General features: G+C 36.3%; 1 protein-coding gene across 2 annotated transcripts; it reads left to right on the top strand.

Annotated features, from left to right (window-relative positions):
• The first annotated feature begins 7,944 nt into the window (after window positions 1-7,944).
• Window positions 7,945-12,187, top strand: LOC104899758 (ubiquitin-like protein ATG12). Of its 2 annotated transcripts, XM_010687017.4 has the most exons (6): window positions 7,945-8,080; window positions 8,220-8,278; window positions 9,295-9,363; window positions 9,456-9,518; window positions 11,668-11,762; window positions 11,866-12,187. In XM_010687017.4, the coding sequence occupies exons 1-5, from the start codon at window positions 8,047-8,049 to the stop codon at window positions 11,725-11,727; spliced, it is 285 nt and encodes a 94-aa protein (XP_010685319.1). In that variant the 5' UTR covers window positions 7,945-8,046; the 3' UTR covers window positions 11,728-11,762; window positions 11,866-12,187. The 2 variants fall into 2 exon arrangements, with proteins under 2 accessions (XP_010685319.1, XP_048504435.1); XM_048648478.2 differs by lacking the exons at window positions 9,295-9,363; window positions 9,456-9,518.
• The last annotated feature ends 282 nt before the right edge of the window (window positions 12,188-12,469 follow it).

Raw genomic sequence — 12,469 nt, 5'->3', positions numbered from 1 at the left:
TTATCAATACAAACGTACAATGACGAGGATACCCTTAATATCTTCTATTACACCCCCTCGATCTGTGCAGGGGGAACCACGTACAGATTGGACCGTAAGAACTCGCTGACCAGGCAAACCTTTATTGAAAATGTCCGCAATTTGTAACTCAGTAGGTACATAACGAACAACTAAGTCATCATGAGCAACACGCTTCCGAACAAATAATAATCAATATTAATATGTTTACTACGATCATGATGAACTGGATTGACAGCAAGATAAGAAGCAGAGACATTATCACAAAACAGTTTCACGGGAGTACGAATGATGAGGCCCAACTCAGCGAGTACAGAACGAAGCCATAGCGTGTCCTGAATCGTATAAGCAACAGCACGATATTCGACCTTAGTGGAGGATTTAGAAAAAGTGGGTTGCTTCTTCGAGCGCTAGGAGATAAGGTTACCATCGAGGAAGATAGCATAACCAGTGGTAGAACGACAACTATCCGGACAACCAGCCCAATCAGCATCAGATAGGGATGGCAGATGGGTATAATTTGGCGGGTTTCGCACCGCATCCGTCCCAGTTGGGGCGGGTATGGATATAATTTTGGTGGGTAGTGGGTGGGTATGGATACGAAAAGTCAAATCCGTCATGGGTAGTGGGTAGGTGGTGGATATGAGGTCACATCCGCCCCAAATCCGCCCGCTCCGCCCCATATCCATCCGCCTCGTATAATATTTACTAATTTACCTTTTATAAAATAAAGAATTATGTTCATAAATCTAAAAAATTGTAAAATATAAAATTAAGAAATATGAATACTAAGCCCAATAGCCCAATAAGTCATTTGGAATAATTTCCAACTGTTCTTGAGGTTGAACTACTGCACTTTATGTATGACAAAAAAATTGTACTTTTTTTTCTTTGAAATGGGTGTTTCTAATAATTAATTTCTATAATAGGTTATATATAAAAAATAAATCAGGTGGGCCACCTGGGTAATGGGCGGGTATAAGTGGGTAATGGATATCCACTTGGGTGGTGGAGCGGGTGTGGGTATAACCTTATACCCACGTGGGCGGAGGTGGATATGGAAACTTGTACCCGCCATGGTTAGCGGGCAGGTGGCGGGTATGTAAATTTTAGGTGGAGGTGGGTGTGGATTTAGGGGTATCCGCATCCGCCCCGCCCATTTGCCATGCCTAGCATCAGAATAGGCAATCATGATGGACATGTGCCGAGAGGGCGAAGCTATAGTCAGATGTACCCTGTAAATACGCTTAACAACCAACAAGTGAGCAATGCGGGGAGCATGCATAAATTAGGAAACTAAATGTACACAATATGTAATATCAGGTCGAGTCATAGTCAAGTACTATAAAGCCTCAATCATATTGCGAAATTCAGTAGGATCTGATAAGAGATCATCATCTGTAAGCAAAAGAGTGGTCCGACTAGGAAGAGGAGTGCGAACAGGTTTGACAGTGTGCAGATGAAATTTGAGAAGAAGATCATGCACATACTTCTCTTGACACAGGAACAAACCTTTGGTAGAGCGAATCGCCTGCACACCCAAGAAATAGTGGAGGTCACCTAAGTATTTCATAGCAAACTCCGCAGACAAAAGAGAGATGAATTTGATGATCAGAGGAGCAGAGTTGCCAGTGACAAGAATATCGTCAACATATAGAAGAAGGTAGAGTATAAATTTGTCACGACGAAAGATAAACATAGAAGTATCAAATTGAGAATAAAAGAAGCCCTGTTGGAGCAAAAAACTATTGAAGCAAAGATGCCAAGCACGAGGAGCTTGTTTTATACCATAGATGGCTTTCCGGAGTCGACAAATGTGATTTGAAAATCAAGTTGAATAAAACCTGCAGGTTGTTTCATGTAAACCTCCTAAATGAGATCGCCATGTAAAAAGGCATTTTTAACATCTAATTAACGAATGATCCACTAATAGGAAATAGCTAAAGACAAAACCAACCGATTAGTAGTGGAGCGAACAATAGGGCTAAAAGTCTCAGAGTAATAAATACCTTCCTCCTGACCAAACCTACGAGCAACCAGACGAGCCCTAGCCTAATCACATGACCCTCTTCATCAGTTTTTATCGTATAAATCCATTTAATACTAACCAAGTTCTTTGTAGCATCAAACGGTACCAAATCCCATGTTTTGTTGACTAACATAGCATTAATCTCTTCCGCCATGGCTTGATGCCATTTTGGAATTTTATTAGTCTTAGAGAAACAAGTCGGAGAGAGTTGTCAAGCTTATTATAGTTTTGGGTTTAAAAATACCATCTTTAGCACGAGTTTTCATGTCATGAGTATTATGTGAGGATGGGACAACAAAAACACCGTGCGGAGGAGATGCCGACAAGGACTCGATATGCAATAGTGGAGAGGAAGAGGGGACTGACGCAGGCTCAGTGTAATATCCCAAATTTTTGTAACTATTTCATGAAATTTATTTTGTTATAATAAGATTTTATAAATATAAAATTCTAAAAAATAAATTATAATTATAGTAAATCAGATTTTTCTAGAAATTCGTTTTTTATAATACCGGATTTTTATCATTCAAAAATAAATAAATAAAATATAAAAATTTCGAAAATTGTTAGAAGAAAAAAAATAACATTTTATTTTATCATTTTTTCGTTCAAAAAGAAAGATAGAGAGAAAATAAAATTCTGAAATTGTAACTTGAGTTGGTTTTGAAAAAGGATTAGATTTATTTTGAATACTTATCTTTTTAGTGCAATCTAAATTTATATATATATATATATATATATATATATATATAGTAAACACCCAAAAATCTCCACGTAATACACTTTCTTCATCTTTTTTTAAGTTCTAAATATCAGATCTAGAATCACCATTGTTGTGTTTCGAAGGTTTCAACCAGAAAAAAATATATATTTTCAAAACCCGACACCACGACTCCGACGACTTGGCCGGATTTCGGCGCCTGTTTTCTTTTTTTTTCCCTCTATTTCTTCTGGTTTCTTGTATACAAGTGTTGTACAAAAATAAAAACTGGTTTTGTCATTATGCAGGCTTGTGTTAGTATACAAGTTGGTGTGTGTGATATCTATACTAATATATTAAAAGGCGTGCGTAAACCAGGAACGGTGCCACGTGGGCCACGTGGCGCTCTCCCTAGGGAGTTTTAGATCATGTAATCCATGTACAATTAAAATTAGAAATTACATAGTGTAGGTTTTGATCTCGTGACCTCAAGTTCATGTACTAAAGTTTTAACCACTAGATCAAGTAGTATTTAGTGCTATTATATCAAAGTACAATATTAATAAATGAAAATTTTTTTACCCGGGGCATAACCCGGACCTAATAACTAGTTATTTTGTAACAAAGAGTTTTAAATATTTTTTTGAGCATTGTGCACCTAGCACGTTTGTCTTCAATTTCTTTTTCTTTTTTTCCTTTTCTTTTTAACTTTGATTATTTAACCCATTGTTAATTATTTATCTTGTAAACTTTCGTTAATTATTTTTCGAGATATTATATTAAGTGACTAACTTTAGGTAATATTATTTGTTTTAGACGAAAACATCGTAAAAGACGACTTTTAGTTGATATTGCTATACTTGGGACGCGTTTGAGGTAATTCACAATGTCCATCAACATCTAGAATCCCGTTAGGAATTGTATGTGATATGTGTAATACATGTGGTTATGTGATTCTATGTTTATGTTAGATTTATATTATGTGTCATAAATAGTATTAGTACTTGTTATGACTAAAATTATTATTATATTTATAGTAACATACTATCCCTACGTATAATACATATGTATCTACTAGTATTTTGTTATTATTTTTGGATTTATAATGTACCTATTTATACCATCATGCTAAAAATTATACTAATGTTGGTAATGTAACTTAATGGGTACAACTAGTGAGTTAATGATATTTCGAATGGTATTATAAGTCGATATTGTGACTCTATGAGACTCTAATGACGGATGCATTGGTTATTATGAACTATAACATTGATTATTATGATTCTATAAATTGGTTAAGTTGTGAAATTTTTTTATTGAATTGGAGATGTTCCTGTTAATGTTAATGTGATGTTGATGTGTCACAACTTTTAGAATCTGTTAATCACGTAAAGTGGAAACATTATCGAGGGAATTATCCTGTGGACTTGGATCCTCCATAGGTCGGTGATAGAGATGTAAATGGATCGGGTTCGGGACGGGTGGAGCGTCACCCGCATCCACCTACTCCACCTGATTCATCCATTACCCGCATCCATCTCCACCCGAATCCATCCATCCATTTGTAACCGTGTTAAACGGATAGATCGGGTGATTAACGGGTGAAATCAAATAGTATTAGGAGAAGAAAGAAAAATTACTAACAAGAACCACTATCCATTTATATACTTCTACTTACTATGTAAAATCGTCTCCAAACTAACCCTAATCTACATTATTAACATTTATATACTTATATTATTATCTTGTAACTTTTGGGCTATAGATTAATAAAGCTGTAAAAATGAAAAAGCCCAAAATTGAAAAAATATATATTTTTTACTTTAAACGGGTGATGGATCGGGTGGCAAAACGGATGATGGGTCGGGTAATGGATGAAAAGTATCACCCGAACCCGACCCGATTATCCGTCACCCAGCTATCATCCGTTTAAACTGGGGTTTTCACCCACTTAATAAACCAGGTGGTGTGGATGGTCGGGTGATCCACTGGATATTGCCATCTCTAGTCGGTGATGAACAGTACTTGATTTTTATTCTGTTACAACTCTTTATTGTCTTCCTCATAATACTATTGGTGCGCATTGCAGATACCCATTAGATTAGCGAGGGGTGCGCACACTAGGGATATTCTGCAAAACGATATTGGTCATTACTCTTAATTTATCTGGGTGACGACCCATGTTGAAGTAGGTGGTTATTGGGATTAGTCCCGGCCTACTGGCGTTCAATTCCCCTCTAACAATTGAAGTTGTTGTTGTATGACTCATATAAACTTGAATAATAGAAATGGTTAATCATAAATTATATTATACTTGCCTGTACTACGTTATACTTGTTTGTATTATGCTATAAAAATTATTTTCAAAATATAACTATTATTATTATTATTTTACGGGATGGAGTTGTAATTACTTAGCTTTCGCTAATTTTTGTATTTTTGTTTTCCTTTGTTCTTTTCCTATTTATATTGTGCAGATTGGTGAAAAAGGACTACGTTGTAGGAATGAGTTAATTTATAGTTTTTAAGTTCACCCAGTTTAATAAACATTACAATACTGTTATTTGGGGATTGTTTAGTTTTAAATTGGTTTAAATTAGACAGCTTAGTTTGGTTTATTTTGATATTGTGGTTTGTAAGTTGAATTTTTATTTTTATTTTTAATAACTAGCCTTGAATTTAGTTTTAACAATCGGTGCGGCGGTAACACCCTAAAAGTTTGGTAAGATGCTTTAATGAAAAGTGAATGTTTTATAAGTTTTGAAACCAAAGTTTTGGGGTGTTACACTCGGGGGGAGGGTCGAGGTGCGGTGGTCGCTGGCGGGCCAGCGTTCTGGCCAGGCTCACGCAACAATGATGGTCACAGCCCAGTGGGCGCTGGGAGGCCAGCGAGCTGACCAGTAACAGGCGGCGAAGAAGTAGGCGAGCCATCTGGCGTTGGCGGGCCAGCGACCTGACCAACAGCCAGTGGCGAGCTAAAGCACGACCCATCTGCCGATGGATCTTGAGAGGGCGAGGCAGAATGCAAGCGATAGGGTATATGGTGAACAACCGTTTCTCTAATGACAACTTTTCCTCCTTTCCCCTGTCTTATCGCTCTTCGTTACGTGAAATAAGATAGGTTATATCCCACCCTCGTCCCTCTTTAAGGGCATGTTCTCTTCGGCTTAAAACAACTGAACTGAATTAAATTATAACTAATAGCAATGATGAAAAATAAAGGAGGAAATGAACTGATTCGAATTGAACTGAACTGATTGCAACTGAAGAGAACTGAACTGAACTAACATTGACATGAATTTAACAAGATCTCACATAAACATGTTATTCATGTAGTGGTGACTGTAAAATGTAGGTGTTGCTTTTTTCCGACACCGGATGGGGTTAAGATTGGAAAAAACTTTGTATACTCCTCGGGTAGACACCAATCACTAATAAATAATTATTGAGTTAGGGCCTGTTCTCCCCAACTTATTTTCAGTTCAGTTCAATTCAGTTCAATTCAGTTCAGATCAGTTTAGTTCAATTCAGTTCAGCTCTTGACAATACTTTTACTCTCACATATCACTATTCATTTCAGTTCAGTTCAATTCAGTTAAATTCAGTTCAGTTCAGTTCAGCTGTTTTATGCCGAAGAGAACAGGCCCTTAATGCTATAATAGATGTGGCATGTGGGGTCGTCTACCAAGTGGGGAGGTGTAAGTAGGACTGGTAAAAGTTGACCCAACTTGAGAACTCGACCCGAACCTAATTCAAAATAAGCGGTTTCGAGCTGAAGGTTTCGATCCGTTTAACTAAATGGGGCGGCCTGAATCCGACCTGAAAACTAAATGGGTTAGGTTTGGGTTGAAATTTTCAACTTGAAAATAACCCGCCTAACCCGTTTAAATTAATTGTAAATCATGACTCACGAAGAGAGAAAGAGAGTGTGAGAAAGAGAAAGTGAGAAGAAGAAACTCATAAATTAGCCTAATTCATATAATTGAAAATGTAACTTATTCTTGTCGTTTCAAGTACTAAAGAATCAGAAATAGAGACATGGAGACTATACAAAATGACTCAATAAATTATTGACAAAATTTATTGGAGTTGAATGACCCCAATTAATTCTATAGTTTCTTCTTACATAATCCTCACCATAGAGAACTTGTCCACCTATTCTTCAACCTCGTAAGAATTTTTTTAAAAATCAAATTAAACGGATCGGGTTCAAGACAACCCATTTATAAACATGTCGAGTTCGGGTTGGAATTTCAGAACTGTTTAGGTAAACCGATCGGGTTCGAGGATACTGGCTCATTTATGTAAACAGGGCAACCTGAATTTGATACTTACCCAACCTGATTGTCAGCCTAGGTGTAAGGGCAACAATTGTTGGAGTTTATAAGAGTATATAGTAGAAACTCAAAGTTTGTTTCAAAAGAATGCAAATAGTCCTTTTTACCTTTTGTCCCACATTGAAAGAATAAAAAAGAAGGGTAAGGTTTATAACCATTACTTTTCTCTACCCTTTGAGAGTTGTGTAGCACTGAGGCTTTCAGTGGGTACATGGTGATTGGAGTTACCTCACGCGCGCCGTCTGGCCTTGGGCCTTGGGGGAATAAACTCAACTTAACTATAATTTGTTTATGTTAGCGTTTTCCCCCTAATCTCTCCCTTAATGTTTTCGGTTTTTCTCTAATTTCTCTCCAAAACTGCTGCCATGATTCAAGATCGGTCTCAATCTATTTTTCTGTCAATACCAGAAACGCATTAACCATGTATCCTTGGAAGTTGATTGCTTTGAGTCCGCATGTTGTTACGAAGTAAATTCAACTTTAGGACAGTGATCTTTTTACACTGCAATTGTCAAATAAACTTATTTTAATTGTTACCAGTTCACGTTCCTACAAGAATCTCCGGTTAAAACTTTAAACCAAAACATAGGAGCAGTAGCTTTTGCTTTAGAGGTGATCATTTTGGCCCGGCCCGTTTTTGGGCAGAATTTTCGGCCCGCGGGCCGGGCCGTATTTTTTTTGACTTTGAGCAAGCTAAAAACAACTTTTTAGTCTATTTTTTGGCCCGACCGGTTTTGGCCCACAAAAGCTCGCTAATTTAGGTCCAAAATAGCGGGCTTTGGACACAAAAACTCGGCCCGAATATAGGCCCGACCCGACCAATGGGTAATTTTTTTTGCCGCGGTCCGGCCCATGATCACCTCACTTTTGCTTATCCCCATTTCCCGAGTTAATATTACCTTCCTCCTTTATCTCTCTTCACTTTTCAACGTTTTCTTGATCGAAGCTTCTTCCTACGGGCTATGGCTTCCGAATCACCAAGTGCTGTTCGAAAGGGTATATTCATCATTCATCAATTACCACTGCTAAATTAATTTTATACCAAGTACTTTAATTACTCCGTTTTATTCTAACAATTATCCCTAATTGAATCTCTCTTGTGTTTCTTTCTTGTTCATGATTTCGTAAAGTGCAGTTGTGATACACTTGAGGGCTACTGGTGATGCTCCCATTCTTAAGCAACAAAAATTCAAGGTTCTGCTCTAAATTTTAGGGTTTTGTAAAATCTCTCTAATATATTATCGATTGAATTACTTTTTGATTGATCTGAATACCCAAAATTTACCACATTTGTGCTAATTGGATAATTAGGACCTGCAATTTATTGTTCATAAGGATAAATTTTATTGTTTCTGGAATTAAAAGCGGAGATTGCGAGTGTGAATTTTGAGTTGCTGAAGTTCATGCTCAAGTTGAAATGATCATTCAGGATAATGGGCTGAATGTGCTTGTAAAAGTAGTAGAGTTTGAATAGTTAATAATTTATGGGTGTAATGGCATTTAGTATAGAGGAAACTACTACTTTATGAGACGAACTTGCTAGCTATTTGATCGTGCAATTAGCCAATTATTGATGTTATCTTAGGGAAATATTTAGAATAGCAATTTCATAAAGGAGTGAGGAGTATCGTTAAGGTTGTATTTTGATGATGTTGGAGTGAAGGAAGACAGAGGGAGGATAGGCATTATGTGTGAACATTGAATTAGCAGTGTGTAGGAGAACTAAGGAAGGCCACTCTTGAGAATTGAGATTGTTGGTTATCGGGTTTTGGGTTGACGGGAATATATTGTGATGAGACCAACACCCGAGGTGGTACTATAGGCTGTTCGCAAGGTGATATTTGGGGTATCAAGGGCGGAACCCTCAAATATATCCTTGGTTCCGTAATCTCAAAACAGATGGAGGGAAAAAGAGCGTCTCATTGCAATATTGCATACCCTCCCACCTTTCTTACTTAATGTCTCAAAATCAGACAAGTGCTGTACTGATAAATAGTTCTTGATATCAGCCGTAAATGAAGGACGATCTGTTCCTTGGACCCTTCTTTTTTGGAATTTAGAAATCATCTGCTATATTATCCTGTGTCAGTTTTATTGCTTGATATTTTTGTATTGATGAATTAAACATCTACCTGATCTATTTTTCTTGCTTAAGTTTATTGCACCATGTTTATTTTTTCTGAACTAGTGAACACTGCCTATCTTTTTAGGTCTCTGGCACTGACAGATTTGCTAGTGTTATTGATTTTTTACGACGTCAACTACATAGAGAAACTCTGGTAGGTGGCTTCTTGCGTCTCCATTTTCTTCTGCCAGAGTTTTTTTTTCTTTTTAAAAAAAGTATTGCTATTTTCTTTGTATCTTTGTGCAGTTTGTGTATATCAACAGTGCCTTTTCTCCTAATCCAGATGAATCGGTGATAGATCTCTATAATGTAAGTCATCTTTTTCTGGACGGGAGACTCTTAATCTGAGATATCGAAGGACTAGAGAGAGTGGGTTTTTTTGTTCGTTTTATGGTCTCTTGCACATAGAAAACCTAATAAATTATTAGAAAATTATGCAAGGTTATCCTGTAATATATATTTATTTTATAATGACTCGCTTATTGGACATTCTCTTATATAATCCAAAATTTTGAAGAACACTCTAGAGAATTATCCATAGTTACGCCGAAAAGGTCTTCTTGCGGTGGAAAAGGGTTGTTTTGGGAAATTATCTAAAGTATAGGGTTCCCATAGATGAAATCCTTAGATATTATTTATAATAGCTTACTATTAGTGTCGTGTTTCTACTCTATGTTTTGGTTTCGTTTCAATTTTGGAAGGTTTTTAATCATATTAAATTGTGGAGCAATGTTATAGATAATTACTTTATATAAAATCATGTGAAGTTGGATTGGACGCATTTTTTAAATATATTTTACAGATGTGTGTTGAATTATCTCTCTATAACTACGTTTGAATCCAAGATCTCCATCCTTTCCAGTGTTTTATTTTTTTCGTACTCAAATATATTCATATCCATGATTTCGATGCATTCTACTGTGTCAAAAGGATTTGTATACATAAATTAAATTTGATATGCTTGTAGGTTTTGATCAGTCACTTTTGTCCTGATGTGTAAAATCAGATCCTTTGTAGAGTGAGCCATGGTAGTATTCTGTCGGATTGCCTTAAGCAGTTAAGGTTTCATGGAATAGAACTCCATTTTCTGCCATTTTGGTAGGCCTAAATATTAACATTTTTTGCTGTCCTGCGCTCTTCGGTTCTGGAAAGCAATTGGTTTTAGAGTCAGTGATCTGAGGGTTAAATTGGTGCGTTTGTCAACCTTTCGGGCAATTTACTCGAAGCAAGTGTAAAACTTTGATGAAGCTTTGTTGTATGGATATTAATGAATTTCAGACTTTCACAGAGAGAAGATTGAGAGAAGAAAATAGAAAGAGAGAGAGAGAGAATAATTCTTGTATTGATAATTCTCTTATTACAGCATTGTGAGGATATATATAGTACACACTAACAGAATGGTGCTGAGGTGTAGATTCCTCTATCAAACTCTTAACAGCTATTGTAACTAACAATAACTAACTTGTTAATAACTAACTGCTAAGCTGAATTGTTGTTGCTGATGTGTGAGCTTCATTAGATATTGTGTTGCTTATGTTCTTCAGGAAATCTATGTAGGCATTGATCAGTTGGTTGGTTCCACCTCTTGCTTGATTGCATGTAGAGTTCATTTCAAAATGAAGAAGTTCTTTAAGTTTCTTGGCAGTGTAAAAACATGTAGGATCAACTCCTCTTTTGCCTACCTACTTGTGAAGCCTTATGTCACAGTGTGGCAACTCTGATGTCTTTAAGGCTCTTCTATTTTCCTTAATACTTTGCAGCTTAAATCAATCAGCTGTTTGGTCGTTTTTTTATTGAGACCATTACTAGATGCCGCAAATGTTCTTCCAATTGGGTAAGGTTTGGTACTGTGACTTTTGTTCCAAAGGGGGGGGGGGGGTTAGATCTGTCATTTACCCGGTACTGCTTAGTTTTATGGTTTAATAAGTAGGTAATTTTACTTCAATATGGTGTTTCTTCTGTATTATCACGCCTATGTCTTCTTGGACCAGCTGGCACTACGATTCACTTCCCCTCCCTACCCGAAAAAAGATTAGAAAATATGATACCAACAATTTTAACTATGTCTTATCTCTATTCAATAGTTCCAACTATTGATCAACTCAAAATAGTTGCAGCTTTGTGGATGTCTTTTTTGAAGCAGTTCCTGTTGACTTACTAGTAAACATGTAAAAAAAAAATCCTTCTTTTTGAATTTTTTTCTCTCTCTTTTGGCAATCTCCACCTATCTTTTTTTAATCTGTTTAATAGGGTACAAGTCATGCAAGACAGTTTTGGAAGACATCCCTTCAAACTTAGAACTATTCCAAGCTAATCCTTCTTTGGGACTGTTTAAGTAACAGAGCTTATATAGCTGACTGTTGGTGTCAATTTTTCCAAGAATATTATAAAGAATCTGTGTTATGCTGTTGAATAACTTTCATTTTCTCAAATAGCTAATTCTGGATTCTCATTGTAGAACTTTGGAATTGATGGTAAGCTGGTTGTAAATTATGCTTGTTCCATGGCGTGGGGATGACTTTAGTGCGATGTCTTTGTTGGGATAAATCATTGGTAAGATTTTGATTTCTATTTTCATATGGGAAAACCATGTTGATAATTTCGTGTGAAATATAGTTTCTGTATTGATTTATCATGACATGTTGAATTTGGTCAGAAATGTACATTCAGTTTGCTATATCAAGTTCTTCACTGCTACAAGGCCATGTACAGGACACTGCAGATTGTATAAATTTCAAGGAGCTGGTTAGCTGATAGATTGTTGAGTATTCTGGCTTTCTCTCCTAGATATGTCTTACAGCAGCAAAATTAATACATATGATTTCTCAGGATTTTATTTGTAAAGTTGATCTGATTCATGTTGATGTCTGTAGCAAGCAAAGAATTTGCTTAAAAACTCTGGTCCCGCATTGTGCTTGTTCTTCTATTTCACAGTCGACAAAGGTAACACGGAAATAAAATCGATAATTGAATTGAAATTGAGTTCAATTGAATTTTAAGCCAAGTACTGCACTGAAATGTACTTTGGGTCTGATTTTTTCACCTTATCTCCTATCCTTATAAGAAAAGTAAGTTTAGATAAGCAAAAATAAGGGTTGATACACTCACAAATAAGTTAAGCTATAGTAATTATAAATTCATCTAAGGTCTAATAAGTTTAGATAAGCAAAAAAGTTGAAAAGAACGGACCTTTTGTTGAGCTGTAGTACACTTCGTTTAAGTACGTGCTCACTAATGAGGTGCTGGGCTTGGGTAAGCTT

Source organism: Beta vulgaris, chromosome 7, assembly GCF_026745355.1.
Source record: "Beta vulgaris subsp. vulgaris cultivar EL10 chromosome 7, EL10.2, whole genome shotgun sequence".
Taxonomy (NCBI): Eukaryota; Viridiplantae; Streptophyta; class Magnoliopsida; order Caryophyllales; family Amaranthaceae; genus Beta; species Beta vulgaris.
Note: the sequence above shows the minus strand (reverse complement) of the source record. Positions and strands in the feature narration are given on the sequence as shown.

Excerpts from the sequence above, each read along its gene's own strand:
- LOC104899758 (XM_010687017.4), top strand. The coding sequence starts at position 8,047 with ATGGCTTCCGAATCACCAAGTGCTGTTCGAAAGG. Across the intron at positions 8,279-9,294 it reads TTAAGCAACAAAAATTCAAG|GTCTCTGGCACTGACAGATT; the intron begins GTTCTGCTCTAA and ends CTATCTTTTTAG. Across the intron at positions 9,519-11,667 it reads CGGTGATAGATCTCTATAAT|AACTTTGGAATTGATGGTAA; the intron begins GTAAGTCATCTT and ends TTCTCATTGTAG.